The 25,594-nt window shown below is 45.2% G+C and overlaps 1 protein-coding gene across 2 annotated transcripts in view; it reads right to left on the bottom strand.

Annotated features, from left to right (window-relative positions):
• The window catches only part of PRKCA (protein kinase C alpha), a 501,843-nt gene that overhangs the window by 24,663 nt on the left and 451,586 nt on the right, over positions 1-25,594 (bottom strand). For both annotated transcript variants that reach the window (XM_054459602.2, XM_063656473.1), the window contains one exon: positions 10,864-10,944. In XM_054459602.2, the coding sequence (XP_054315577.1) occupies positions 10,864-10,944 (81 nt within the window). The remainder of the gene's footprint in view (positions 1-10,863; positions 10,945-25,594) is intronic.

Genomic DNA, 25,594 nt, shown 5'->3' with positions numbered 1-25,594 from the left:
GAGAGGCCTGGGCATCTGGTACCATTCAACATTTTTTGGTCTGGAAATATAAATAAATAGGCCTCTTTTTCTGTTGTAAGTGCTTGGTGTAAGGAAGGTTTAATTTGGTGGAAGCTGCAGGTGGGTGAAGAGAGCTAAAATGAGCCTGCCTGTGAGGGACTCAGAGCAGGGCAGGGGCAGCTGGCCACAGTGACTTCCACCAGCAGGAGCAACATGGAGCCTGAGAGGCCCCCAGCGCAGCTTGGGGGGGCACCCACCAGGGGGTGCAGGCTGCCGACGACCACCTGTGTCAGTAGGGACAGCTACCTATGCCATCAGGGGCATATGTAGCTTCCATCTGTAGAGGGCAGGGCAGGCAGGCAGTGGTGGGGGAGAGCTGTGACGGAGCTACAGTGCAGGTCGGCCCTGTGTCCACCCCACTGTACCTTCCCTGCCCAACAGCATGCAGCCTGCTTCTTCTGGACAGCTATTATAGGACACCCATGACATTTCTCATTTTCCCTAATCAGTGATCCATAAACCTGGCTGAGTTTTGGCGAAGGAGATTTTCGTAACTAAAACAAATGTAGTAGCCAGGTGTGGTGGCTCACGCCTGTAATCCCAGCACTCTGGGAGGCCAAGATGGGTGGATCACCTGAGGTCAGGAGTTCAAGACCAGCCTGGCCAACATGGCGAAACTTCATCTCTACTAAAAACACAAAAAATTAGCCAACTGTGGTGGCGCATGCCTGTAGTCCCACCTCCTCGGGAGGCTGAGGCACGAGAATCACTTGAACCCAGGAGGCGGAAGTTGCACTGAGCTGAGATTGCGCTGCTGCACTCTAGCCTGGGAGACAGAGCAAGACTCTGTTTCCAAAACAAAAACAGGGTGTTTCCTGCACCCTGAAGGGGCTCAAGGCTCCTGAACTGGCTGTGTGACGCTCTCTGCAATGCAAATGTGCCCTGGCAGGGAGCGGCAGAGGCTCTGCTTCCAGGTCACTGATTGGCACCTCACCACATAGCCCAAGAGGGCCTCTGGTCAGGGCCAGACACATACTTTCCAAGTCTCAGTGCAAAATGAAAACAGGAGTCCCTCATTTAAAAATTATTAAGAATTTCCAGATGTGACAGCAGAGCACCAAACCAAATGTGCAGAGCTCTTGTGGGCTTGGGTCCTGTGTGACCGTGTAGGCTGCATGCCCCCGAAGTGAGCTAAATGGGGTGCACCTTGTTGGGCAGTGACAAAGGTGCCAGCAAGATTCAACCAGCCTCTCTGGAGGTGCTTGAATCTTAGCTGCAGGGGCCAAGTCACAGACAATGCAAACCAAAGGCCTAAGAGAAACGTTCTGCAAGGAACACAGGTGGAGCTTCCCCAGGAATCTGTCTTGAGTAAAGAAGTGAGAAGATTCTCATTTGAAGATGTTTAGGTCAATGCAGCTGCAGCCACCCCACCTCCAAATGTGGAAGGCCAGGAATCGTTTGGGGAACATTCTGTGCAGGGCACTGGCCTACCACACCTACTTAATTGTCTCCTGGCATGGGAACCAGCTTTGCCAGGTGAGCTGTCCCCACATATGCTCATTTCTGAAGGCGAATGGCTGTTATCGGGGATTCGAGTCTATAGATCAAAGGAGGACTTTTACTGTCAAGTCTTCTCTGGGCCCCACTGAAGGCTGGATACTGACACTCCCCAAAGAATATTCCTTAGAACATTAATCCTACAGCATCTTCCTGGGTCTAAGTTTGAATCCTATATCCCTCTCTGGCAATTTGCTTTAACATTTAAATTGTAAAGGCCCTGAGAAGTCCTGCAGTGAACAAAGCTGTTTAACTCAATGTGAATTCTTAGTCCAGGGCTGGAAGGATTCTCAGAGGCCTCTTAGGCTTGCCTGGTGGAATAAGATGCCTAAGCTATAACAAAGCCACAAGACCAAACCAGAGCCTGTGCATTCCCGCCTTGATGTGGCCCCAAGGATTAGGGATTCTCTGTCACCACATCTCAGGGAGGGGACATGTCTCTGCTCCTCACGTTTTTCTCCGCTGTGAGTCTATGTTGCCCAATAAGGCAGGAGCATCGTAGGCACGAGGGGAGGAGCAGTGAAAGTGACCCCAGTGGCGTTCACTTCTCAGCCTCTCTCTGCATGTCACGCGCTGTGCAGACGGCTTGGGTGGCATGGCTCACTCCGCAAATCAGTCTCAGGACACAGGTGCTAACCCACACATCCTGAATTTGGAGCCTGGGGCTCTTAGCCATTATAAGCAATTCCGCCTGCCCCACTGCGAAGGGTGACACCCAGCACTGCTCCTGGTAGGGGTGAAGTCAGGCAGGAGGTACTCAGCTACAGGCCCACCCAGCATGTAAAGAGGACTCTAATGAGGGCAAGGGTGTTGGGGTAAATTTTAGAAGGCTGATTCACAGCCTGCACAATATGCTGTGATGAGTTCTGAAAATGAAGGGGGCGGGGCAGCCCTGGGGGCCTGAGATGTTTCAAGTCATCCTGTAGACAGCGACTGGCCTCTGGGCTAGAGACCTGGCATGGTTTTCCAGCTCTAATGAATTGATGGGAATCAGGCTGGCTCCCTCCTTCCCAGCTGCTGGCTGATGCAGCTTCTGTGTTGCTTCCCCAAATTCCTGCTGGTTGAAGATGGCAAGAACCTGAAGAAGGTAAAAGGGGGCTGTTCTTGGGTGTAGGGAAGAGGAGTAGTTAAGTGCCTCCTCCCAGCTTTGGAATACCATCAAATCAAAGGCATCCTTTTTCCTAGTCTGTTTCCTCTGTTGCAAAGATAGAGACTATTTTTTTAAATTGTGATAAAATATATATAACACAGGCTCGGTGTGGTGGCTCACACCTATAATCCCAGCACTTTGGGAGGCCGAGGTGGGCAGATCACGAGGTCAAGAGTTTGAGACCAGCCTGGCCAACATGGTGAAACCCCATCTCTACTGAAAATACAAAAATTAGCTGGGCATGGTAGAGTGAGCCTGTAGTCCCTGCTACCTGGGAGGCTGAAGCAGGAGAATCACTTGAACCTGGGAGGCGGAGGTTGCGGTGAGTCGAGATTGCACCACTGCACTCCAGCCTGGGCAACAGAGCGAGACTCTGTCACACACACACACACACACACACAAAATATATATGTATCTCACAAAATTTACCATCTTAACTGCTTTTAAGTGCACTGTACTGTGGCATTAAGTACGTTCATGTTTTTCCGTAACCATCACCACCGGCCATCTCCAGAACGTTTTCATCTTCCCCACTGAAACTCCACTCACAAAATAGACTCCCCATTCTCCTGTCCCCTCAGCCCCTGACAGCCACCATTCAACTTTCTGTCACTATGATTTGACTACTCTAGGCATCTCATATAAGTGGGGTGATACGATACATGTCCCTGTGACTGGCTTACTTCAAGATGTAGACTATTGGTATCTTAACTGTGCCTTCGGGTATCAGTAAGGATAGGCTGGGTCCTGCTGTGGAAACAAACAACCGAGACCATCTCCAAAGCATAAGACAACACATTTCACTTCCTGCTTATGCTACCTGTACGTTGGGGGTCAGAGAGGCCTCTGCTGGTTGCATCTGGGGACCCACCGGGATGGAGCAGCTGCCATCACGGTCTTGCTACAACAAAGGCTGGAGCAGCAGCTCTCAGTGTCTTGTACCTGCGCTTCCAGCCCCACCCTGGAGCACCTTCCTTCTGATCTCATTGGCCGGTGCTGGTCATATGCTGCTCCCCGACACCCCACAAATACACATGAGAAAGGAAGTACAATCCTATCAAGCCAGGAGGGAGAAAGACTAGGAGTACCTGGTGAATAGCAATAATGACCAGCACATTCAGAAAAGCTCCCTGGAGCCTGTTTTTTATTTTTATAGTTTTTATTTTTTTGAGATGGAGTCTTACTCTGTTGCCCAGGCTGGAGTGCAGTGGTGCAATCTCAGCTCACTGAAGCCTCCACCTCCTGGGTTGAAGTGATTCTCCTGCCTCAGCCTCCTCAGTGGCTGGGATTACAGGTGCACATCACCATGCCTGGCTAATTTTTCGTATTTTTAGTAGAGATGGAGTTTCACCATGTTGGCCAGGCTGGTCTTGAACTCCTGACCTCAAGTGATCTGCCCGCCTTGGCCTCTCAAAGTGTGCACCACCACGCCCGGCCTGAAGCCCTATTTTAAATGAAAATTATGTAATATGGTACAGAAGAGAAGTCTATGGAAAAAAGCCTTCCCATTCCCTTTACCTGGACACAAAAATTGCTCTTATTTTTATGTGGGTTCTTATGCTTTCTTATATTATTTTCTCTTTTTTTTTGAGACTGAGTCTTGCCTGTCACCCAGGCTAGAGTGCAGTGGTGAGATCTTGGCTCGCTGCAACCTTCCGCCTCCCAGGTTCAAGCGATTCTCCCACCTCAGCCTCCTGAGTAGCTGGGATTACAGGCGTGCACCACCACGCCCAACTGATTTTTGTATTTTTAGTAGAGACAGGGTTTCACCATCTTGGCCAGGCTGGTCTACAAACTCCTGACCTCGTGATCCACCCACCTGGGCCTCCCAAAGTGCTGGGACTATAGGCGTGAACCACCGTGCCCAGCCTCTTATATTATTTTCAAATTATGACGCATAATTTGGAGTTTGTTTTTCACCGACTGTTGCAAATACATTTTCTTTGCTGCTGCCAGTGTTCCCATGAGCTGAATGCCACTGAGGTGATGCGTCATCAGGACAGATCCACTGTTCCGTGGCATGTTTACAATTGCTTCCAGCATGTACCCTCATCACTAATGCTACTAGAGACACCTGTGCATATCATTGTTCTCTGAATCACATCCCCATAATAACGTCCCAGGTGTGGCATCCTGTAGCCTAAAAAATGTGAACACATTTACGGCCTTTGTTAAGTCTCTCTAGGCTTAAGTCTCCCTGGAGCATGTGACAGGTAATCACTCACTCTCAGGCCCTAGCGCTGTAGGCAAGGGAATGGTGAAAAGTTATTAATTCTATTCCTTTTCCTTTCTGGCAACTTAGCCTGGGGACCGTGGGCAGAACGTGTCACTCAGGTGCTTTAGTACATGACCATTTTGGATGCCTTCTCTCGCCTCTTTCCCCCATTCCCATGGTTTTTAATTTCTACAAATCTGGACTCAACGTTCCAGGCTAAGCTACCTGTTGAAAAGTCTTGGGTTGGTGTAAACATTTTCTGCATGGGTTCTATCCCCTCTCACCCGCTCCTTCCCACTTTAACAATATGTGATTTGTGGAAACCGACACGTGAGGAATAATGGTTCACATTTTGCAAAAAAGGATTCCTAATCACAGCTGTGAGCCACCTCACTGCACTGGTGCGATCTCAGCTAGGAAGTGGTCATGGAGGCCACGCTTATTTACAAATCACGGAAACCTGGGCTGGGGGCCGGGCATGCTCCCCCGGACAATTCAGGCCGAAGTTGAGATGAAGTGGCGATTACTGATTCAGTAAGAGTGAAATCAAAGCATAAATAACCCAGGGAGAAAAGGGCATAAGGAGAGGGCTGGTCCCTTTATGACGATCACCGAGAACACTTGCAGGCGCAAGATGCTCATTAGAGTGCTGGGTAAACGCTATTTATGCCCCAAAAGTGATCGTATTTGTCAAGCAGTGCAGGAACTGAATAAAGACTCAGGCTGTTTATTCTTAACTGCCCCCTTGGCTGCTGACAATAAATAAAGCAAATGAGAAGAAAATGGCAATAAACTATTTTTTTCCTGCTCATCTTCAGCCTTCTGCGATTAAAGAGGACAAACTTAGACCAAAACCCTGTCAACAACTTTATCATTAATCTTACTTTTCAATAACAACATCTATTCCCTTTGCTGGGTCTCTGGGATTGCTGAAGCTTGGAGGGGCTGTGGATAATACTGGGTAGAGGCTTCATTATCCTTTCTGAGCTGAGTCACAGCCTAGGAATACATTTAAATTTGCATTGAGGAGTCAGAGAGAAAGATGAAGAAGGGGATTTGAATGAAAACACTGTGTTTGAGGCAGGTGAGGTGGAGATTTAGAGGAACAAAGGCTGTTATCTGTGCCTGCCATTGCACCAGAATGTGGAATGCCTTTAAGGAGTTGTTTTTTTTTTTTTTTTGGAGACAGGGTCTCACTCTCTCACCCAGGCTGGAGTGCAGTGTTGTGATGATCATGACTCACTGCTAGCCTTGACCCCCCGGGCTCGATCAATCCTCCCACCTTAGCCTCCCAAGTAGCTGGGATTACAGGCACTTGCCACCACACCCAGCTAATTTTTGTATCTTTTGTAGACGGGATTTTGTCATGCTGCCCTGGTCTCGAACTCCTGGACTCAAGTGATCCACCCACCTTGGCCTCCCAAGTGCCCCAAAGGGATGAGCCACTGCACCTGGTCTAAGGTGTCATCTTTAAAGAATATCACCGTTTTCTTTATTTTTTTGAGACGGAGTCGCCCAGGCTGGAGTGCAGTGGCGTGATCTCGGCTCACTGCAACCTCTGCTTCCCTGGTTCACGCCATTCTCCTGCCTCAGCCTCCCGAGTAGCTGGGACTATAGGCGCCCGCCACCACACCTGGCTAATTTTTTTTTTGCATTTTTAGTAGAGACGGACGGGGTTTCACTGTGTTAGCCAGGATGGTCTCAATCTCCTGACCTCGTGATCCGCCCGCCTCAGCCTCCCAAAGTGCTGGGATTACAGGTGTGAGCCACCGGGCCCAGCCATCACCGTTTTCAATAGAGATTATGGAGACCTGAAGGTATGCATATAAGGCAGGCTAAGTGGCTCTGAGAAGCAGTGTGGGAAATATTGGAAACAGGCCAGAAAGTTTGCAGAGCTATTGAGAGCTGGAGCCTGGTGCTCTCCAGGGGGCATTGAGCTTAGTAGGGAAACCTTTAAATAAGGCCTGTAAACCACCTTAAGGCCAATTTGCAAATGAGGTCTGAGGCCAGTGTGGCAGGGCTTCAAAATGCACCCCCCAAAGGGGACTTCTCTGCCAGAAGAAAGCATCCCCTGAGCTCTCCCCTAGGGAATGAGATCCCAGGAAGGCTTGGAGAGGAGACAAGCCAGGCTGCGGGAGGGAGGAGGACCTTCCTGCAGGCCTGGGTTCTGAAACTGTCTCCTGCTGGCCAAGAGTCTACTCACGTGACCTCTTGTAAAGCGCCCTCGGAAACAGATCCTGGCTTCGTTTCCGCCCAGCCCCTTTTGCATGTTAGCATATGCAAATGTGACTCTTAATGAAAGCAGGGTTTGTTTTCCAGACTCAAGAGCTGAACATTCAAGTGGGATCAAGAGGAGGACTTGGCTTTTTGTGACTTCATGAAAAGCAGGACTCCTAGGGGGCCTGTAATTCAGAGCCGAATTTTACTGTCAAAATTTTAAAGAAGGAGAAATTAACTTGAGGAGCAGACAACTCCTGTTTCTCCAGCTGTTGACTCACTGACGGTGACTGTGTAAGAACTGCCTTTCTGTGTTTACACCCGGACGTATCTGGCCTAAGAGGAATGCTTTGATTTGGGGTGGGGGGAGGGGAACTAAATAAATAATAAACCACCCTTTTGATGTCAGTCAAGTCTTAACACCATTGAGAAACAATCATCAAATGCAAGCTAAAGCTTTATGTCTTTCTATGTCTACAAGACAATTTCAGTATTTAGGAAATACAATGAAAGGCACATAAAGGAGAGATCATCCACAGCTTCCCATCCTAGAGGCAAAGCCCCTGGTCTGGAGATGACCTTCATGTTTGCAGTGTTACAATAGGTGGCTGTTCGGACATGGGCGGGGAAGGAGGAGAGGGCTCCCCCTACCCACCAGGAATGTCAGGCGACCATCAGGTGATGGTCAGGTGGTTAACTCTCTCTCTGTAAAATAATAATTGGTCTCAGCCAGCACCAAGGAAAGGCAGTCTCCCAATAAAGGGAAACACCTGAAACTGGTGAGCAGCAGCTTCCCAATAAGATTTCAGGAGTGGGCTCAAGCACGCGCATGAAAAGGTAACATGGCGGAGTTTAACTGGTACACCACCTTCTAGGACATCTGACTGGTAAGGGAAGAATGCCTCAGCTGAGCACACGTGTAACTCCAGTAAACACACTGCACATGCCGCCCCTCCCAAGCACTAGCAGGTCACTGCGCTCGCGGACAGCCCATCCCAAGGGAAGAATCAGGAGAGAAGAGATGTAAGACCCTGGAAGAATACCAATGCATAAAACCCCAAGTCAAAAGTCAAAGAGTGCCCTTGATCTCTCAAGTCGCTGGCTTGGCCCTCTTCCAAGTGTACTTTACTTCCTTTTGTTCCTGCTCGAAAGCTTTTCCATAAACTTTCATTCCTCTCTAAAACTTGTCTTCGGCCGGGTGCGGTGGCTCACGCCTGTAATCCCAGCACTTTGGGAGGCTGAGGCGGGTGGATCACGAGGTCAGGAGCTCAGGACCAGCCTGGCCAAGATGGTGAAACCCTGTCTCTACTAAAAATACAAAAATTAGCCAAGCGTGTTGGCAGATGCCTGTAATCCCAGCTACTAAGGAGGCTGAGGCAGAAAATTGCTTGAACCCGGGAGGCGGAGGTTGCAGTGAGCTGAGATTGTGCCGCCGATTCCAGCCTGGGCAACAGAGCAAAACTCCGTCTCAAAAACAAAACAAAACAAAACAAAACCAGCTTGTCTTAGGCTCTCACTCTACCTGATGCCCCGCAGTTAAATTCTCTCTTCTGAGGAGGCAAGAACTGAGGTTGCTGCAGCCTCATAGGGATGCGCCACTGCTAACAACAGGACCCAGAGCCTCTTCCTCTGTGGCCTCAGGCCTGCTACTCCCTCCCTCTCTAGCTCAATTCTGCTCTGGCCCCACTGGCAGCTTCCATTTCTTAAACATGGCTGCACACTCCCCGGCCTTAAGGCCGTCGCGCCGGTGGCTCCCTCTGCCTGGAATGCTCTTTCAACAGATATGCACACAGACATCCCCATACTTCCTTTAGGTCTTAACCTTATCCTCTGGCCATTCTAGCTAAAATTTCAACCTCCCCCAACACTATCTTCTTTCCTGCTTTATTACTTTTCTTCCTAGCTTATCTCTGCTGTGTTATACATTTTCCTTATCTAACCTGTCTGCTGTCTCTCCTCCTCTAAGCTGTAAGCTTCACGAAGGTAAGGATTCTCGTCTGTTTTGTTCACCCTCATGGCCATGCACATTGTAAGCATTCAATGAATAAATACGTGGTGAGTGAATGAATAAATGAGTCAATGGACGTAACATGTGGGAAGGGAAGACTTTTTTCCCCAGAAACAAAGATGTCTTTGGGGGTGGCTCTGCCACACAGCATGGCCATCTCTTTCCATTGTCTCTAAGGCTTCTGGCTATGGAGAGTCACAGATCTTGGCACTAGCATGTGAGTGCTGGGAATTATAAAAAGCTGCCCATGGCAGAATCATGTTTAGTATAAGGCAGAGATCTGCTGGGTGATTATCAAGACTGCTTCCCCTGCTGAGCTCTCAGATATGCTATACTTCCTGCCTCTTTGTGTCCCACTGGGGCCAAGTGGCCAGTGGAATCTAGGCGGAAGTGATACGTGCCATTTCTAGGCCGGCCCCTAAGACATCATCCTATGTGACTGATCATGCTCTCGGCTGAAAGGAGGAGGAATTAGCGGAGAAATCTGAGACCCTAAAAGATAGTAGGGCTGACGGATAGCAGAAACCTGGGTCCTTGAATGACCCTGTGGGTCAGTGCCCCACCCCCACATAGGACTTTACCAAGGATGTATCCTACGTGGGGGTGGGCACTGACCCACAGGGTCATTTAAGGACTCAGGTTTCTCGCATCCATCAGCACCACCATCTTTTAGGGTCTCAGATTTCTCCACTAATTCCTCCTAATTTCAGCCCAGAGCATGAGGACAGTCACATAGGATGTCTTAGGGGCCAGGCCTAGAAGTGGCAGCTAGTACGACTCACCCTGATGACACAGATATTAAGGCCATTATATTAGAAAGTGCCATGTTAGGCAATAAGGCACATGGTTATCTGGTACATGTCACATCATAAGAGAAAGCTAATTTACTTTCCTTAACTGGAAGTTCAGCCTCACTGGACTTCTGTGAAAATTACAATGAATTGCCAAAGGTGAGATAGGAGGAGATGGGGAGAAACTATTAAAACACTTCTTCAAGGTAACTGTCTTCTTCCTTAAATACTACTGCTAGTTACACACATGGGCAGCAGCTGGGGCAATCTTTGCATACAAACTTGTAGGGGACCATAACCCAACCCCAGTTTTAAGATACTGAAAACTTAGAGGCCACTGCTGTCATCAACGTGCACATTTCTTTTTTCTTTTTTGAGACCGTCTCACTCTGTTGCCCAGGCTGCAGTGCAATGGCATGATCTTGGCTCACTGCAGCCTCCGCCACTCAGGCTTAAGCAATTCTCATGCCTCAGCAGCTCAAGTAGCTGAGTTTACAGATGTGCACCACCACGCCTGGCTAATTTTTGTATTTTTAGTAGAGATGGGGTTTCGCCATGTTGGCCAGGTGGTCTCGAACTCCTGACCTCAGGTGATCCACCTGCCTCGGCTTCCGAAAGTGCTGGGATTATAGCCATGAGCCACCGCGCCTGGCCAACATGCACATTTCATAACGTGAAACCGACACTGTCTACACTCCAGGTTGTAGCTTTCAATTTGGAGTTTCTATGACCAGAGATAATTTCTGTGCATACTGAACGTGATCCACTTTGAAGGGGGCGTTTCTCCCTCTTTCGCCTGGGTCAGGGAAGTCATGCCAACACCAGCTGCACTAAAACGTCAGGTCTTGCTCTCGAGGCCCAACCAGAGCTGAAGTATTCACATAACACAGCAATAAACAAACATGAAAATGTAGCAAAACATTACCTGCCCAGCAAGCATTTCATACAACAGGACGCCATAGGCCCACCAGTCCACAGATTTTCCATATGGCTGATAAGCGATTATCTGTGTGAAAACAAACACATCAATTACATTAGTGGTAAGTCCAATAGCCCCTGTCAGAACAGGTAAGTCAAGCAGGTAGGCATTTATACACTCAGTTCATGCAGATGAGGTGCTAAGATCTGTCTCTGATGTTACACCAAGGGAAGAGGACCCTTCAAATCAGACCATGTGAGAACTATCACCTCGTGATTCACTGCCCACGGCTGGTTTGGGGAATCTTGTTCTGAAGCCACCTGGAGATGCCACAGCACTGTCCGAAGGTAGTTTTAATTATCCTCACTGGCAGAAAGTATGTGGACACTGAGGTGGATTTAATTTTGAGAAAAAGCCAGAGGCCGGGTGCAGTAGCTCACACCTCTAATCCCAGCACTTTGGGAGGCCGAGACAGGAAGATTGCTTGAGTCCAGGAGTTTGAAACCAGCTTGGGCGCATAGTAAGATCCCGTCTCTATTAAAAAAAATTTTTTTAATTAAAAAAAAAAAAAAAGGAAAAGCCAGAGGTCATTCAGAGTTTGAGTCTGACACATAAGATGATCAAATGATGTAACAGGGCTTTACTGAGTATAGTAGTAAGGATGATGATAAGGAAACATTATAGTTCTCTTGTGTTGCACAGAGAAGTGCAATGATATACATTCAGTCTGTTGAAAAACAGAAGTTTTAAGACACTTTTAAAAAGACATAAAATGTAGTCAGCAAATATAATACCTAGAGCCAACTGCAACAAAGAAAATTTGAGACAACTGGGAAAATTAAGATACAAACTGGATGTCAGATGATACTGAGGGCTTACCATTCATTTTGTTAGGTGGCATAATGGTATGTTAACTAGTTAGAAAACATGTTTTTTAGCTGGGTGTGGTGGTGTGAGTCTGGAGTCCCAGCTACTCAGGAGGCTGAGGCAGGAGGATCACTTGAGCCCAGGAGTCTGAGGCTAGCCTGGGCAACACAGCAAGACTCTCTCTCTTAAAAAGTAATAATAATATTAAAACATTTTTAAAGTGTGCTTATCAGTTAGAAATGAGTATATTTATGGGTGAAATAGAGATAAAGTATTTATGGGTGAACTGACATGGTATCTTAAATTTAAAAAAAAACACTTCAATAAATGAGGTGGGAGAAAAATAGATGAAATGAGTTGGTAAATGCTGGCAGCTGTTGAAATTGGGTGATGGGTCCACAGGGAGCTCATTCTACACTTCCTTCTATCAGAAGTACTAGAATAATTCTATAACCTCCCTTCGTGGAAGGGAGTAACATGGATTTGAATTTCTAAGTATGGCAGGGCTTATTAAAACACTGGCTTCATTACCTCTCAGGTAGGCTGTGTACCTGCTGCACACAATTCCCAGACCCATGGATCACATGCCAGGATTCGAGGTCAAGACACACTAACAGGTACTCAGCATAACCATTCTGCCATTTTGCTCACAATTTTTACTTTGAAATGTTCTGGGATTTTTTTTTTTTTAATGGCCCAGAATGTCTAATTAAATGTCCTCGGACATAAAACTTTCTGCATGTCTGCCCACTTTCATTTCTTTAATGTATTACTAATATTTCTGCATGTAGAATGAGAAACATGAGCACCAACAGTTTGTTTAAGTGTGGGCAGCAACAAGGGTAAACAAGATTAGATCTGGCACCTTTGTAGCTCATTTCCTTGACAAGAAAATGATATAAACATAGGAACCTACAAGGAGTCTCTAATTTCTTTCACAACCTTTGTTCTGCACATTCTTTTCTGAAAACTTGGAAAATACACACACAAAAAACCCCATGAAATGAGTCTCCAGTCTATTACCCGGAGATGATACATCTCATTCCAGTTCCCAGACAAAATTTTGCATCAAAGGAGTTGCATATTTTTATAACTTTTGATACAATGGTAAACTGCTCTCCCAAAAGGACTGGACTGAATTTATCTCCCTGATACCAATGTCATTATATTTTCCATTACCAGGTAAAATCATTCTGTTAAAAATAATCTTTTTATGCTTTGTAAAAAAATTCCAGAAGCCATGCATGCTCATTAAAGAACAATTAGAAAGAAAATGAAAAGCTAAAGAAATAAGGAAGCGGCGGGCATGGTGGCTCATGCCTGTAATCCCAGCACTTTGGGAGGCCAAGGTGGGTGGATCATGAGGTCAAGAGATGGAGACCATCCTGGCCAACATGGTAAAACCCCATCTCTACTAAAAATACAAAAATTAGCTGGGCATGGTGATGCCTGCCTGTAGTCCCAGCTACTTGGGAGGCTGAGGTAGGAGAATCGCTTGAACCCGGGAGGCGGAGGTTGCAATGAGCCAAGATTGCGCACCACTGCACTCCAGTCTGGACAAGAGAGAGACTCCGTCTCAAAAAAAAAAAAAAAAAAAAAAAAAAAAAGGAAGTAAAATTGTTTATGATCACTATCCAGAAATATTAATGTTATTTTCATATAAAACCTTTCCATATTTTTTTCTAGGTGTGATATATGTGTGCATATGCATTAAAAACTGAATTATGTGAACCTGCTATTCTGTGGTCAGTTTGTTTATTTAATAATATATCATGAGTATCTTGGCAAGACCTTTGACTATTTCTGCAAAATAAATTCCTGTCAATAGAATTGGTGGGTCAAAATAAATGCTTCTAACTCAAAAGTAAAACTTTTTAAGATACATTGCTGGCCAGGGGCAGTGGCTCATGCCTGTAATTCCAGCACTTTGGGAAGCCGAGGTGGGTGGATTACCTGAGGTCAGGAGTTTGAGGCCAGCCTGGCCAACATGGTGAAACCCCGTTTCTACTAAAAATACAAAAAAGTTAGCCGGGTGTGGTGGTGCGTGCCTGTAATCCCAGCTACTCGGGAGGCTGAGGCAGGAGAGTTGCTTCAACCTATGAGGCAGAGGTTGTAGTGAGCCAAGATCGCCCCCACTGCACTCCAGCCTGGGCGACAGAGTGAGACGCTGTCTCAACAACAACAACAACAAAAAAGACACATTGCCAGGTTACTCAAAACAGTAGCATGTTCACTCCCACCAGTAAACAAGTGCCCGTTTTCCAAATTCTCAAACTTCTGGCCTTAAGATTATCCCAGTTATCTTCCCAGACATGTGCATCTTCATCTAAGCCAGCTCAGTCTTTGGCAAGGAACTCCTCAAACTCATCATCTTCACCAAGAGACCTAGGTCTACCAGCTGCTTTTTCTCTGACATTGCAACCCTCCACATCCAATACTTCCCAGATCAGCAGGAAAGTTGGAACCCTCACTCTTCCTCAACACAGCCCCCATTGCTACTGCTGCCGTGGCAGACACTACCATACGGCTAGAAACATTTAGACACGTACTTCTACCTGGATCAAAAAGAAGGTGCTATATTAATTTTAGGACTACCTTTGAGTCTTTAAAGGGGGCCAGTCAGGGGGCATTTCTGATCTTGGCTGGGTGCTTACATATCTGGGAGTCAGCTAAATGCTGGCTGATCTAGGCTGGTGCCATTGTAATCACTGGGCAATTCTGTTTCGTTTGTTTTTTTGAAGTTAGAACAGAAAACACAGCACTGCTATACCATATAAACACAGATTGACTATATAATTTCCCAATTGCCTAGATTAAAAAATTGTGAAAAACTTAAAATTAGCAAGTGTCTGAACAAATGTTTACATGGAAGCTTTCCTACTCCAGCATTCTACTTTTAAACATCCTATCATATTACCTCCTATGGGAGACACTGCCATAGTATATTTAATAACTTTGTTTAATGAATAATGAATAAATAGATAAGTGACTGGATGCGTGAATGAACAAATGAACTTACACATACTTGGATCTGTTTCTTGTCTTTCCATCTGTTTCTCTAGTGGCATTCTCTATTTCCTGCATCTGAACGGCAGAAGCTGTGCCAACTAGAAATGTATAAATCTGAGAGGAAATATAAAGTATTCCCAAGAATGGAAGCATTCCACCCATGGGAAACTCTGCTTATCCAGAAAAACCAGGGGGATAATTAAATGAGTGAATGTAAATGGATTTTGTTTGAAAACTGTAGGGTGGTAGGCAAACATCAAGCACTGCTATAATTTTGATCAAATGATAAGTCTCTTCCATTTATCTTAGTGGGAAATCTTCAATTAGTCAAACTGGAAAATATCATTTTAAAAAAGACTTGAATCAAAGGATTAACGAGCCCAATGATTTTCTTTGAAAAGGATCACAAGACCCAATGTCTTGGCTTAGGGCTGTTCTCTAAAATAATAGTCTAAGAAAATGTGACAAGGTTCCACAAACATAATTATTGTCTCACACACCTTGCCCCTATCAACAGAGTCTTTGTAGAGCTGCAAATTATAAAATTAAAGAAAAACACACTCTGTGATGCTAGGTGGGAAATGTGGTTTTCCCCAAACAAAATTTGCAAGGGAGAAAAGTTTGTGCAGCAGGCCACACTGTTCTCAAGATGGTCCTGGGGTGCTAGAATGCTAAAGGATAAATACATAGGAAAAAAAGTAACATATTTGTAACTCAGCAGCTAGCTACTGACGTACTTCTCTAACAGTTCAATCCAAAGCAAAGTATTAAACATAGGAAAATTAAGATCTGATTCATACTGGCTATTTGGAAATGCTATTTTTTTTTTTTTTTTTTTTTTTTGAGACAGTGTCTTGCTCTGCTGCCCAGGCTGGAAGGCAGTGGCATAATCATAGCTCAATGCAGCCTCAACTCCTGGGCTCAAGCAATCCTCCCACCCAGCCTCCTAAGTAGCTGGGACCACAGGCATGCACCACCACACCCAGATAATTTTTTAACATTTTTTTTAGAGAGACAGGATTTTGCTTTGTTGCATAGGCGTGTTGGAATTACAGGTATGAGCCACCATGCCCAGCCTGGAAATGCCTATTTTAACTGAAATGAGTTGTCCCTTCCACAGTCCCTCAGTCTAAAAGATCAAGAGCTGGTTTATACACTGGATTCTCATTTCAAACTAACAAAAACAAAGCCATTTCCTTGAGAATAGTGGCAGTATCAAGTCTGCTTATCCATTCTCCACTTAGCACATGCTTAGTACACTTAACCTACACCCTTAAGCAAAGGAAAAAAATCCATTAAAACTGCTCGGCTAACTCCTGAAAGCCACTGCTTACCTCCCGATATGGTTTATGTCCATAAACCATATCGTGTCCCCACCCAAATCTCGTCTCGAATTGCAATCCCCACCTGTCGGGGGAAGGGCCTGGAGGGAGGTGATTGGCTCATGGGGGCGGATTTCCCCTTGCTGTTCTCCATGACAGTGAGTGAATTCTCACAAGATCTGATGGTTTAAAAGTGTTTGGCACTTCCCGCCTTGTTCTCTCTCTCTCTCCCCTGCTCCGCCATGGTAAGACATGCTTACTTCCCCTCTGCCTTCCGCCATGATTGTAAGTTTCCTGAGACCTCCTAGTCATGCTTCTTGTTAAGCCTCTTTACTTCAGAAATTACCCAGCATCAGGTAGTTCTTTATAGCAGTGTGAAAATGGACTAATTGCAGTGGGGGGATAATTTCACTTCAATTCCAGTGGTGTAAAACCTAGGTTAATGGTAAAGATAAACCTACCCCAGAAAGCAAACTTAAAAATGAATAGGGGACAGGTGCAGTGGCTCATGCCTATAATCCCAGCACCTCGGGAGGCCGAGGCAAGAGGATCACTTGAGTCCAGGAATTGGAGACCAGCTTGGGCAACATAGCAAGACCCTAATCTCTACCAAAAAAAAAAAAAAAAAAAAAAAAAGAAAAAAAATGGCTGGGCATGGTGGCTCACGCTTGTAATCCCAGCACTTTGGGAGGCTGAGGCGGGTGGATCACTTGAGGTCAGGAGTTTGGGACCAGCGTGGCCAACATGGTGAAACTCCGTCTCTACTAAAAATACAAAAATTAGCTGGGTCCGGTGGCACACACCTGTAATCCCAGCTACTCAGGAGGCTGAGGCAGGAAAATGGGAGGCAGAGTTTACAGTGAGCTGAGACCGTGCCACTGTACTCTAGACTGGGCAACAGGGTGAGGCTCCATCTCAAAAACAAAACAAAACAAGTCAGTGGGAAGACGCTTAATAGGCTATCATATTGCCATATCAGAGAATAAATTCGAATGAAAGGAGCAAACCCTCAGCATCAGATAGTATTCCCCAAACAGCCCATGTGCTCCCCTACATTTCATAATCTTCTCTGCTTTGGAGCCACGTGAGGTAGAAGAAGTGATGTTGCCCTTTTGGGTTGAGGCAATTAAAAGCCCATTTGCCTCCTGTCACTGTGATTCTAGGGGCCACCTGTTCCAGAGGGCTCAGCTGCAAGATGGAGGAGGGTTGCCTGATTTGCATCAGACTGTGTGTGAGCAGTAAGGAAATATTGGTTGTGTTAAGCCACTGAGATTTCAGGGATTGCTATGGCAGCAAGAGTTGTCCATTCTAAAAACTTCTTCCTTCATGTAAGCGAATCACACAATCTCAGCTTTTCTACAAATCCTGTCCTGACCAAGTAGAAGGGCAATAGAAATTCTCTTTGGGTGAGTGAAAGTCCACTTTCTGGGCACCGAATGCAGGTTGTACCCACTACACACATCTTGTGTAATCCGATGATGCAGAGTTGTTATTACAGTCCGTCTTCACTCCGTACCAGCAGTAAGTTCTTGGAAACTGTGATTTTAAGCAAAACAACATACTACAGGTCCTCAAATAACATCATTTCCTTATACTGCTGATGAGGGAGAAAAACCTAGTTTTGTTATACATCATTTCACTTGAAGTCACAGTTTCCAAGAACCTATCGATAATGTTAAGTGAGGTCTTACTGTATATTCTCATTTTATAGGGAGAAAATAGGTTCTGGAAGTTTAGAGACTTGCTCAAGGCCAATCAATTAATATGTGGAACTGAATACTGACACATTTATTTTAAAGATATAATTTTATCTTTTCAATGTATTTTCAAATACATCGATACTGGGATTAATGAAAAATTAATCAAAGGGCCCTGAGGATTAAAGAGATTTATTGGAAGCATCATTTCAATTGTTTTAAGTAACTATATTTCAAAAGCACTTGAATAAAATTTGCTCTTGTAACTATGTTAAACTATGTTTAACTTTGTTAAAGCCAGTCCCCACCATCTGTGTATGTTATGTTACTTGGTGTTTCATTAAGTGTTTTTTTTTTTTTTTTTTTGAGATGGAGTTTCACTCTTGTTGTCCAGGCTGGAATGCAATGGTGCAATCTCGGCTCACTGCAACCTCTGCCTCCCGGGTTCAAGCAATTCTCCTGCCCCAGCCTCCTGAGTAGCTGGAATTATCCCACCACCATGCCCAGCTAAGTTTTGTATTTTTAGTAGAGACAAGGTTTTGCCATGTTGCCCAGGCTGGTCTCGAACTCCTGACCTCAGGTGATCCACTCGCCTTGGCCTCCCAAAATAAGTTTGTTTTTAACAGAGGCAGGGCTGAAGCACCAGTGTTGCTGTGTGTATCAGGTAAAGGATCAGTGAGGGCTGAACAAAGGAGGTTATACTTTGTTTCCTATCCTATATTCTACAAATATCTGAGCAGTCTTGCCAACCACATCTCTCTGCTTGGGTGATGGAAACTGATGTCCGAATTTGGAAAGCCATCAATAGGCAAGGGTGTGGGAGCCCTGTTTCTGGTCAGAAGGATTCATGAATCCTAAAGGCCACAGCCACCTGATCGGTTTTGCTTTAAGTCCTACAACAAGTTGGCTCTCAGCTGGCTCTTCATTTTCTATTTCCAAGGCATTAAATTCCCATGACTTCTTCTAATAACACGCTCTCCTTCCTCCAAGGCTTACCAAAAGCACCAAGGCGGGTTTTTCTTGCGACAGCACTCATCCTCATCAGCCGCATAGAGCCCGCCTGCTCAGCCACTGGGCCAAGATTACAAAGTCATTCTGAACACTGCAGTGCCTTCAATTGTAACAACAGGATGGGGTTTAGAATCTAGCCAGAGCATTTCTTCACAGAGAAACATGTCACCTTTGGCTTGTGTACCAGATAACACAGGAGGTCCTGAAGATCTAAGTTACAGGTATAGGGCACAACCTCACCACTGCAAATTCATTTTTGGAATAAAGCATATCTTTCCCTCAATGAGCAGCTGCAGTTAATAAATACCTCCGGTTAACCAAAGCCTCACTGTAAAAGGGAAAATAGTGTTAGAGAGCCCCACTGGAAGATAAACATTCAGATACACGTGACTTAGGATGTTGGCTATACTGTCCCTATTCAGCTGTCTAGAGCCACTATCCAATACAGTGGCCACTGGCCACTTGTGGTTTCTGAGCAGATGAAACGTGGCTAGTCCAAACTGAGATGCGCTGTAGGTGTGAAATCCACATCATATTTTGAAGACTTAGTATAAAAAATGCAAAATAGCTCTCTCTCTATATATATATATTTTAAGACAAAGTCTTGCTCTGTCGCCCAGGCTGGAGTGCAGTGACACGATCTCAGCTCACTGCAACCTCTGCCTCCCAGGTTCAAGTGATTCTCCTGCCTCAGTCTCCCGCCTCAGTCTCCCGAGTAGCTGGGATTACAGGCACCCATCATTATGCCTGGCTAATTTTTATATTTTTATAGAGATGGGGTTTCACCATGTTGGCCAGGATGGTCTTGAACTCCTGATCTCAGGTGATCTGCCTGCCTCGGCCTCCCAAAGTGCTGGGATTACAGGCGTAAGCCACCATGCCTGGCCTTCATTAAATGTTTTTATTAATAAATTAACTTCATCTGTTTCCTTTCCAACTTGTTAAAAACTTGGCTGCTAAACGCAGTTTCAGCTTGTATTTTACTTTTGGTGGACAGTGCTGGCTGAGACCCTCTGAATTCCACTGGCTCCTATGGCCCATTCTGGTTCTCTGGCTCTCATTGGTCTAGGGAGCCAGCTTTGGGCTGAGGACCAGACTCAGAGACCATGGAATGGATGAGGAGACTCTCTTGTCTGTCCCCTATGGGGATAGGAGCAGGTGTCTCTGGCGCTTGTGAGCCAATGCGGGCTTGCAGCCAAGCCTGGGGCTGCCTGATATCCTGAAGCCCCAGGCAAGGGGCTGCGATGATGGCAATCTGGTTTCCCATAATGGAGAAACTCACAAAAGGAGAGGCAGAGTTGGCAAGAAGGGCTAGAGCTGGCGGATTTCCCTGCTGCACATGGGAGGTTGAGTTGTGGCTTCAAAGACAGACCCCTAACAGGGCCACTGTCATTCAATTTTACTGCTATTTGTCATTTAGATCATTATTATTATACTTACAAGAGCCAATGCGTGGGGGAATGCCAGGATGTTACAAATGGCTGCCTGTCTTGTAAAAGTGAGATATGAATGAGCTTTCTTCCAGCCTGGGCACAGGACCAGGGCATGAAAGGGACCAGGGGGTAGCTTCTTGTGTTGTACAAGGCCAAGGGCCTGCAGCAGCTGGAAGGATGTCACTCCAAGGCCACCCAGCCTTCCACTCTCTACCAGGGCTTCACACTCAAATGCCTCCCAGAGAGGGTGGGACTCCAGGAGCTTTCTAACTTCTGAAAGCTCCAGCCTGGGAGAGCTTGAGGACGGCACAGGAAGGTTTTAGATGCCACTGGCAATATTAACAGTAGCTGTAATCAACATCACCACCGTAGGCATGTGCTGAGAGCCAGGCTCTTTAGCTTTGAAGCTCACCTAATTCTCATAAGGCCCATTGCAAAGATGAGGAAATAAGGTACAGAGAGGCAGAGTAGCTTGCTCGGCTTGCAAGCAGCAACGCTTGGATTAGAACCCTGGTGATCGGCTTTGGCATCCATACTTCTGACCCTTTTTCTATACTGAAGGCCTCGATCCAGTGCGGTTCCCTAGACAGCTATGGTGGGTACTCGCACAGTTTACATGACTCCTGCTGAAAAGGGGCCCAAACGCGTAACAGGATCAAAACAGCCAAGATGCCTCCTTCACTCAGGAGCTCTTGGCTCTGAAGGCTTTTTCTTGAAGGAACCCACGGACCTATAAAGTATGTGTGTGGAGATTCACTCTCCCGTTCTCGGCTGCACTTGAACTGGGATTTTACTCTTCATTTTTGTGCTGTGTGTATACAGCAAACCCCTAGAGCCCAATCTTAAATAAAAGGCCCGGCTACAAAAGCCTCTTCCCAAGCTGTCATTACAAAATAACAGTGGCCTTTATGCATAAAACACGCTCAAGTCCTTTTACTGCTTCAGGGAAACAAAGAATATCCTTTCCTTTTTTTTCAAAAAACAAAAACATTTTGATGGAAAAATTACATTTGTTTTGAAAAACATCATCCATTCCCAAGGACAGAACACAGGACCCCAAAGGCACTCTTTACATGTAACATGGTCGAAGCACTGTCTGACACGTCCAAACAGCACCATTTGGAAAGAAAGAAGACAGGCCTGAAGGTTTTCTGAGTGTTCTGATCTGACACCTGGGATCTCGAGTTTGGTTAACTGTCTCCTCCACTTGCTCCTGTGGGGCCCACAACTCCTGAAGCCTTTGTCATGTCTACTGAGACTGTCTGCCCCTACTCAACCCAGACTTCTCCCTGGTTGGGGCTGGGGCATCCACTTCTGTACCCAGCACCAGAACCTCAGGCACGGGGCAGACACAAGGTTGTGTTGGAGAACTAGTGGATCTGATCCAAGACCACTCCATAGACACTGCCCACCTCTCAAGTGCAAAATCAAAAAGGCTGTTAGAATTGCTGGATTGCTAAGTCTGGAGGGGTGATTTAGAAAAGTGCTTTCAAGCCGGGCGCAGTGGCTCATGCCTGTAGTCCCAGCACTTTGGGAGGCCAAAGTGATGGGATCCCTTGAGGTCAGGAGTTCGAGACCAGCCTGGCCAACATGGTGAAACTCTGTCTCTACTAAAAATACAAAAATCAGCTGGATGTGGTGGCGCATGCCTGTGATCCCAGCTACTTGGGAGGCTGAGGCAGGAGAATCGCTTGAACCCAGGAGGTAGAGGTTGCAGGGAGCCATGATGCACTGCACTCCGGCCTGGGTAACAGAGTGAGACTCTGTCTAAAAAAAATAAAAATAAAATAAAATAAAATAAAAAAGGTGTTTTCAGGGTTCTGAAGAGGATCCTGAGGCTCGAGGTGGCGCAGTGGCTTGCTGAGGTCATTGCGCTCGCTAGCAGCAAGGTCAGGAAGAGAGGCCTCAGGTCTCCTGACCATGTCCTCTTTCTAAAGCATCAGAACAGAGACCAGAGTGTCATAAACAGAAAGCCCCGCAGCAGGGGAGAAGTGAAACACCCTCAACTCTCAATCGAGATACTTCCTAATTAAACTCCTTTCCAATGGCATAGCCAAAGCTCAGAATACAAGCGGGAAGCAGAATGAGGTGAGAGAGCTCCGAACCCAACTGCTGGAGGCCAGGAGCTGTGTGACTTTGGGCAAGTTGGTTAGCCTCTCTGAGCCTCCATTTCCTCAGCTGTGATATTGGGATTTCAGCACCCACCTGACAAGCAGGTGGTGAGGATTAAATGGCATTATGTGTATTAAAATGTGCTTACTGCAGCTGAGTATACATAACTCCATACTGCCTAACATTAGAAATAAGAACTGGCCTACCAGAAATAAGCAGGTGGGTGAAAGTTATTCAAGGAAATAAACTAAACTTGGCTCAGAGGGGGACAGAGGAAACATTTTGGTATATGTTAAACACGCAAATGATTGTTGGCACCTGAAAATTCTTAAGCGACAATAAACCTTCCATTCATTCTTTCAGCAAATATTAATTTACTGTGTACCAGACATAGTAAATCAGAAGTGAATCAGTTACAGAAGTGAATCAAACAGATTTTAAAAAATCTCCCCTCAGGCAATTAAATTGATTTTTACTGGAGCAGCAAAACTTCAGACTTCTCTGTTTTCTTATGGTATTAGAACACCCTCCTTGGCCCTCTCCTTTGCTCACTCCCACTGAGTGTGGTTGACTGTACATTTCTATGGGTTGGGCACTCTGCTAGGTATCACAGATTACCAAACTAACTGGGAAAACAGACAAATACGCTAAGATATGATATCCAAGATCAAGGATCTTACTATATCACATGGGAAATGACTACAATATTTGAAATCCTTGGACAAAGTGCATTATATAAAAATAAAGAAAACTGGCCGGGCACAGTGGCTCACGTTTGTAATCCCAGCACTTTGGGAGGCCGAGGTGGGCAGATTACTTGAGGTCAGGAGTTCAAGACCAGCCTGTCCAACATGGTGAAACCCTGTCTCTACAAAAATACAAAAATTAGCCGGGTGTGGTGGTAAGTGCCTGTAATCCCAGCTGCTCGGGAGGCTAGGGCATGAGAATTGCTTGAACCCGGGAGGTGGAGGTTGCAGTGAGCCAAGATCGTGCCACTGCACTTTAGCCTGGGCAACAGAGCGAGACTCCATCTCAACAACCACCACCACCAAATAAATAAGTAAAGAAAAATAAAGAAAATTACCACAAGATTAAAAACAAAGAGTCTAGAGTCCAAACTATGTATCTTTTTTTTTTTTTTTTTGAGACGGAGTCTTGCTCTGTCGCGAGGCTGGAGTGCAGTGGCGTGATCTTGGCTCACTGCAACCTCTGCCTCCCGAGTTCAAGTGATTCTCTTGCCTCAGGCTCCTGAGTAGCTAGGACCACAAGCACACGCCACCACACCCGGCTAAGTTTTGTATTTTTAGTAGAGACTGAGTTTCACCATGTTGGCCAGGATGGTCTCAATCTCCTGACCTTGTGATCCGCCCACCTCGGCCTCCCAGTGTTGGGATTACAGGCGTGAGCCACTGCGCCCAGCCTATGTATTTTCTATTTAGACAAAAATTGTGGCTCTATGTACAATTGGAGAAAACAGAAAATGATCTCTCTAATAGTAATTACACCAATGAAAGTGCTTTAAAATCTATTTAGAGTAGCCACCTTTTTTTTTTTTTACCTCCCGGTAAGAATGGGAAGCAAACAGCAGAACAGCCTACGTACCCCTCCCAAAAAAGCTCAGAAGAGGATCAAATGAAAGCAGCGTTTGCAATTGTTTATACTGGCTTCAAACAGCAGCTAATTCCTACTATACATGTTGGATTCAACTTGCTAATATTTTGTTGAGGATTTTTACATCCATGTTCATGAGAGGTATTAGTCTGTAGTTTTCTATGCTGGTGTTTATCATCCTTTAACATCCATGGGATCTGTAGTGATGTCCTCTCTTTCATTTATTAGTAACTTGTGCTCTCTCTTTTTCTTAATTTGACTTGAGGCTTATCAATTTTATTGATGTTTTCAAAGAACTTCCTTTTGGGTTTGTTGATTTTCCCTGTTTTCTATTTTGTATTTCATTGGTTTCTGCTCTAGTTTTTATTTTCTTTTGCTGACTGTGGATTTAATTTGCTCTTCTTTCTCTAGCTTCCTAAGATGGAAGCTTAGGTGATTGATTTTAGATCTTTCTTCTTTTCTAATATATGCATTCAATACTATAAATTACCTAAGCCCTGCTTTAATTACACCGTACAACATTTGATAAGTCGTGTCTACGTTTTCATTTATTTAACAATATTTTAAAATTTCCTTTTAGATTTCTTCTTTGACCCACGTTATTTAGAAGGGTTCTTTTAATCTTCAAGTATTTTGGAATTTTCTAGCTATCTTTCTGTTATTGATTTTTCATTTAGGTCTATTGTGGTCTGAGAGAAGACACTGCATGGTTTCTATTATTTTCCGTTTGTTAAGGTGTGTTTTACGGCACAGAATGTGGTCTATATTGGTGAATGTTCTATGTGAGCTTGTAAAGAATGTATGTTATTCTGCTGTTGTTGGATGAAGTAGAGTCTACAGGACAGTATTGCTGAGTTCAACTCTGTCCCTACTGGTTCTCTCCTTGTGGGATATGTCTATTTCTGATAGAGGGGCACTGAAGCCTTCAAATAAAATAGTGGATTCATCTATTTCTACCCGCAGTTCTATCATGTTTGGCCACATGTATTTCAGTGCTCTACTGTTAGGTGCACACATTAACAACTGCTATGTTTTCTTGGAGACTTGACCCCTTCATCATTATGTAATGCCCTTCCATGATAACTTTCCCTGCTCTGAGGTCTGCTCTATCTGCAATTAATATAGTGATTCCTAATTTCTTTGATTAGTATTAGCATGATATATCTTTTATACCCACTTACTTTTAATCTACATGTCTTTATACTTAAAGTGGATTTCTTGTATAGAGTTAAGTCTTGCTTTTTGATCTAGTCTGGGAATCTTCAAGTGCTGCATTTAGACCAATGACTTTGAAAATTATTTGTGATATAACTGGATTAATCGCTGCCATATTTGTTATTGTCTTCTATTTGTGGCCCTTGACCACTTTTTTTTTGTCTCCCACTCTTTTTCTGCCTCTTGTGAGTTTAGCTGAGCATTTTATATGATTCCATTGTTTCTTTTCTTAGCATATCACTGACTCCCTTTTTCCCTTTTCTTAGTGGTTGCCTTAGAATATGCAATATATATTTACAACTAAACCAAGTCTACTTTCAAATAACACTGTAACACTTCATACATAGTGAAAGTAGCTTATAATAACCAAATAATCCTAATTCTTCCCTCTTGTCCCTTCTATCACTGCTGTCGTTCATTTCACTTATACACAGGACATGCACACACACCAGAATACGTT

The sequence above is a fragment of the Pongo pygmaeus genome, chromosome 19 (genome assembly GCF_028885625.2).
Source record: "Pongo pygmaeus isolate AG05252 chromosome 19, NHGRI_mPonPyg2-v2.0_pri, whole genome shotgun sequence".
Classification (NCBI taxonomy): Eukaryota; Metazoa; Chordata; class Mammalia; order Primates; family Hominidae; genus Pongo; species Pongo pygmaeus.
The sequence above is the reverse complement of the archived record's forward strand: the minus strand, read 5'-3'. Positions and strand labels throughout refer to the sequence as shown.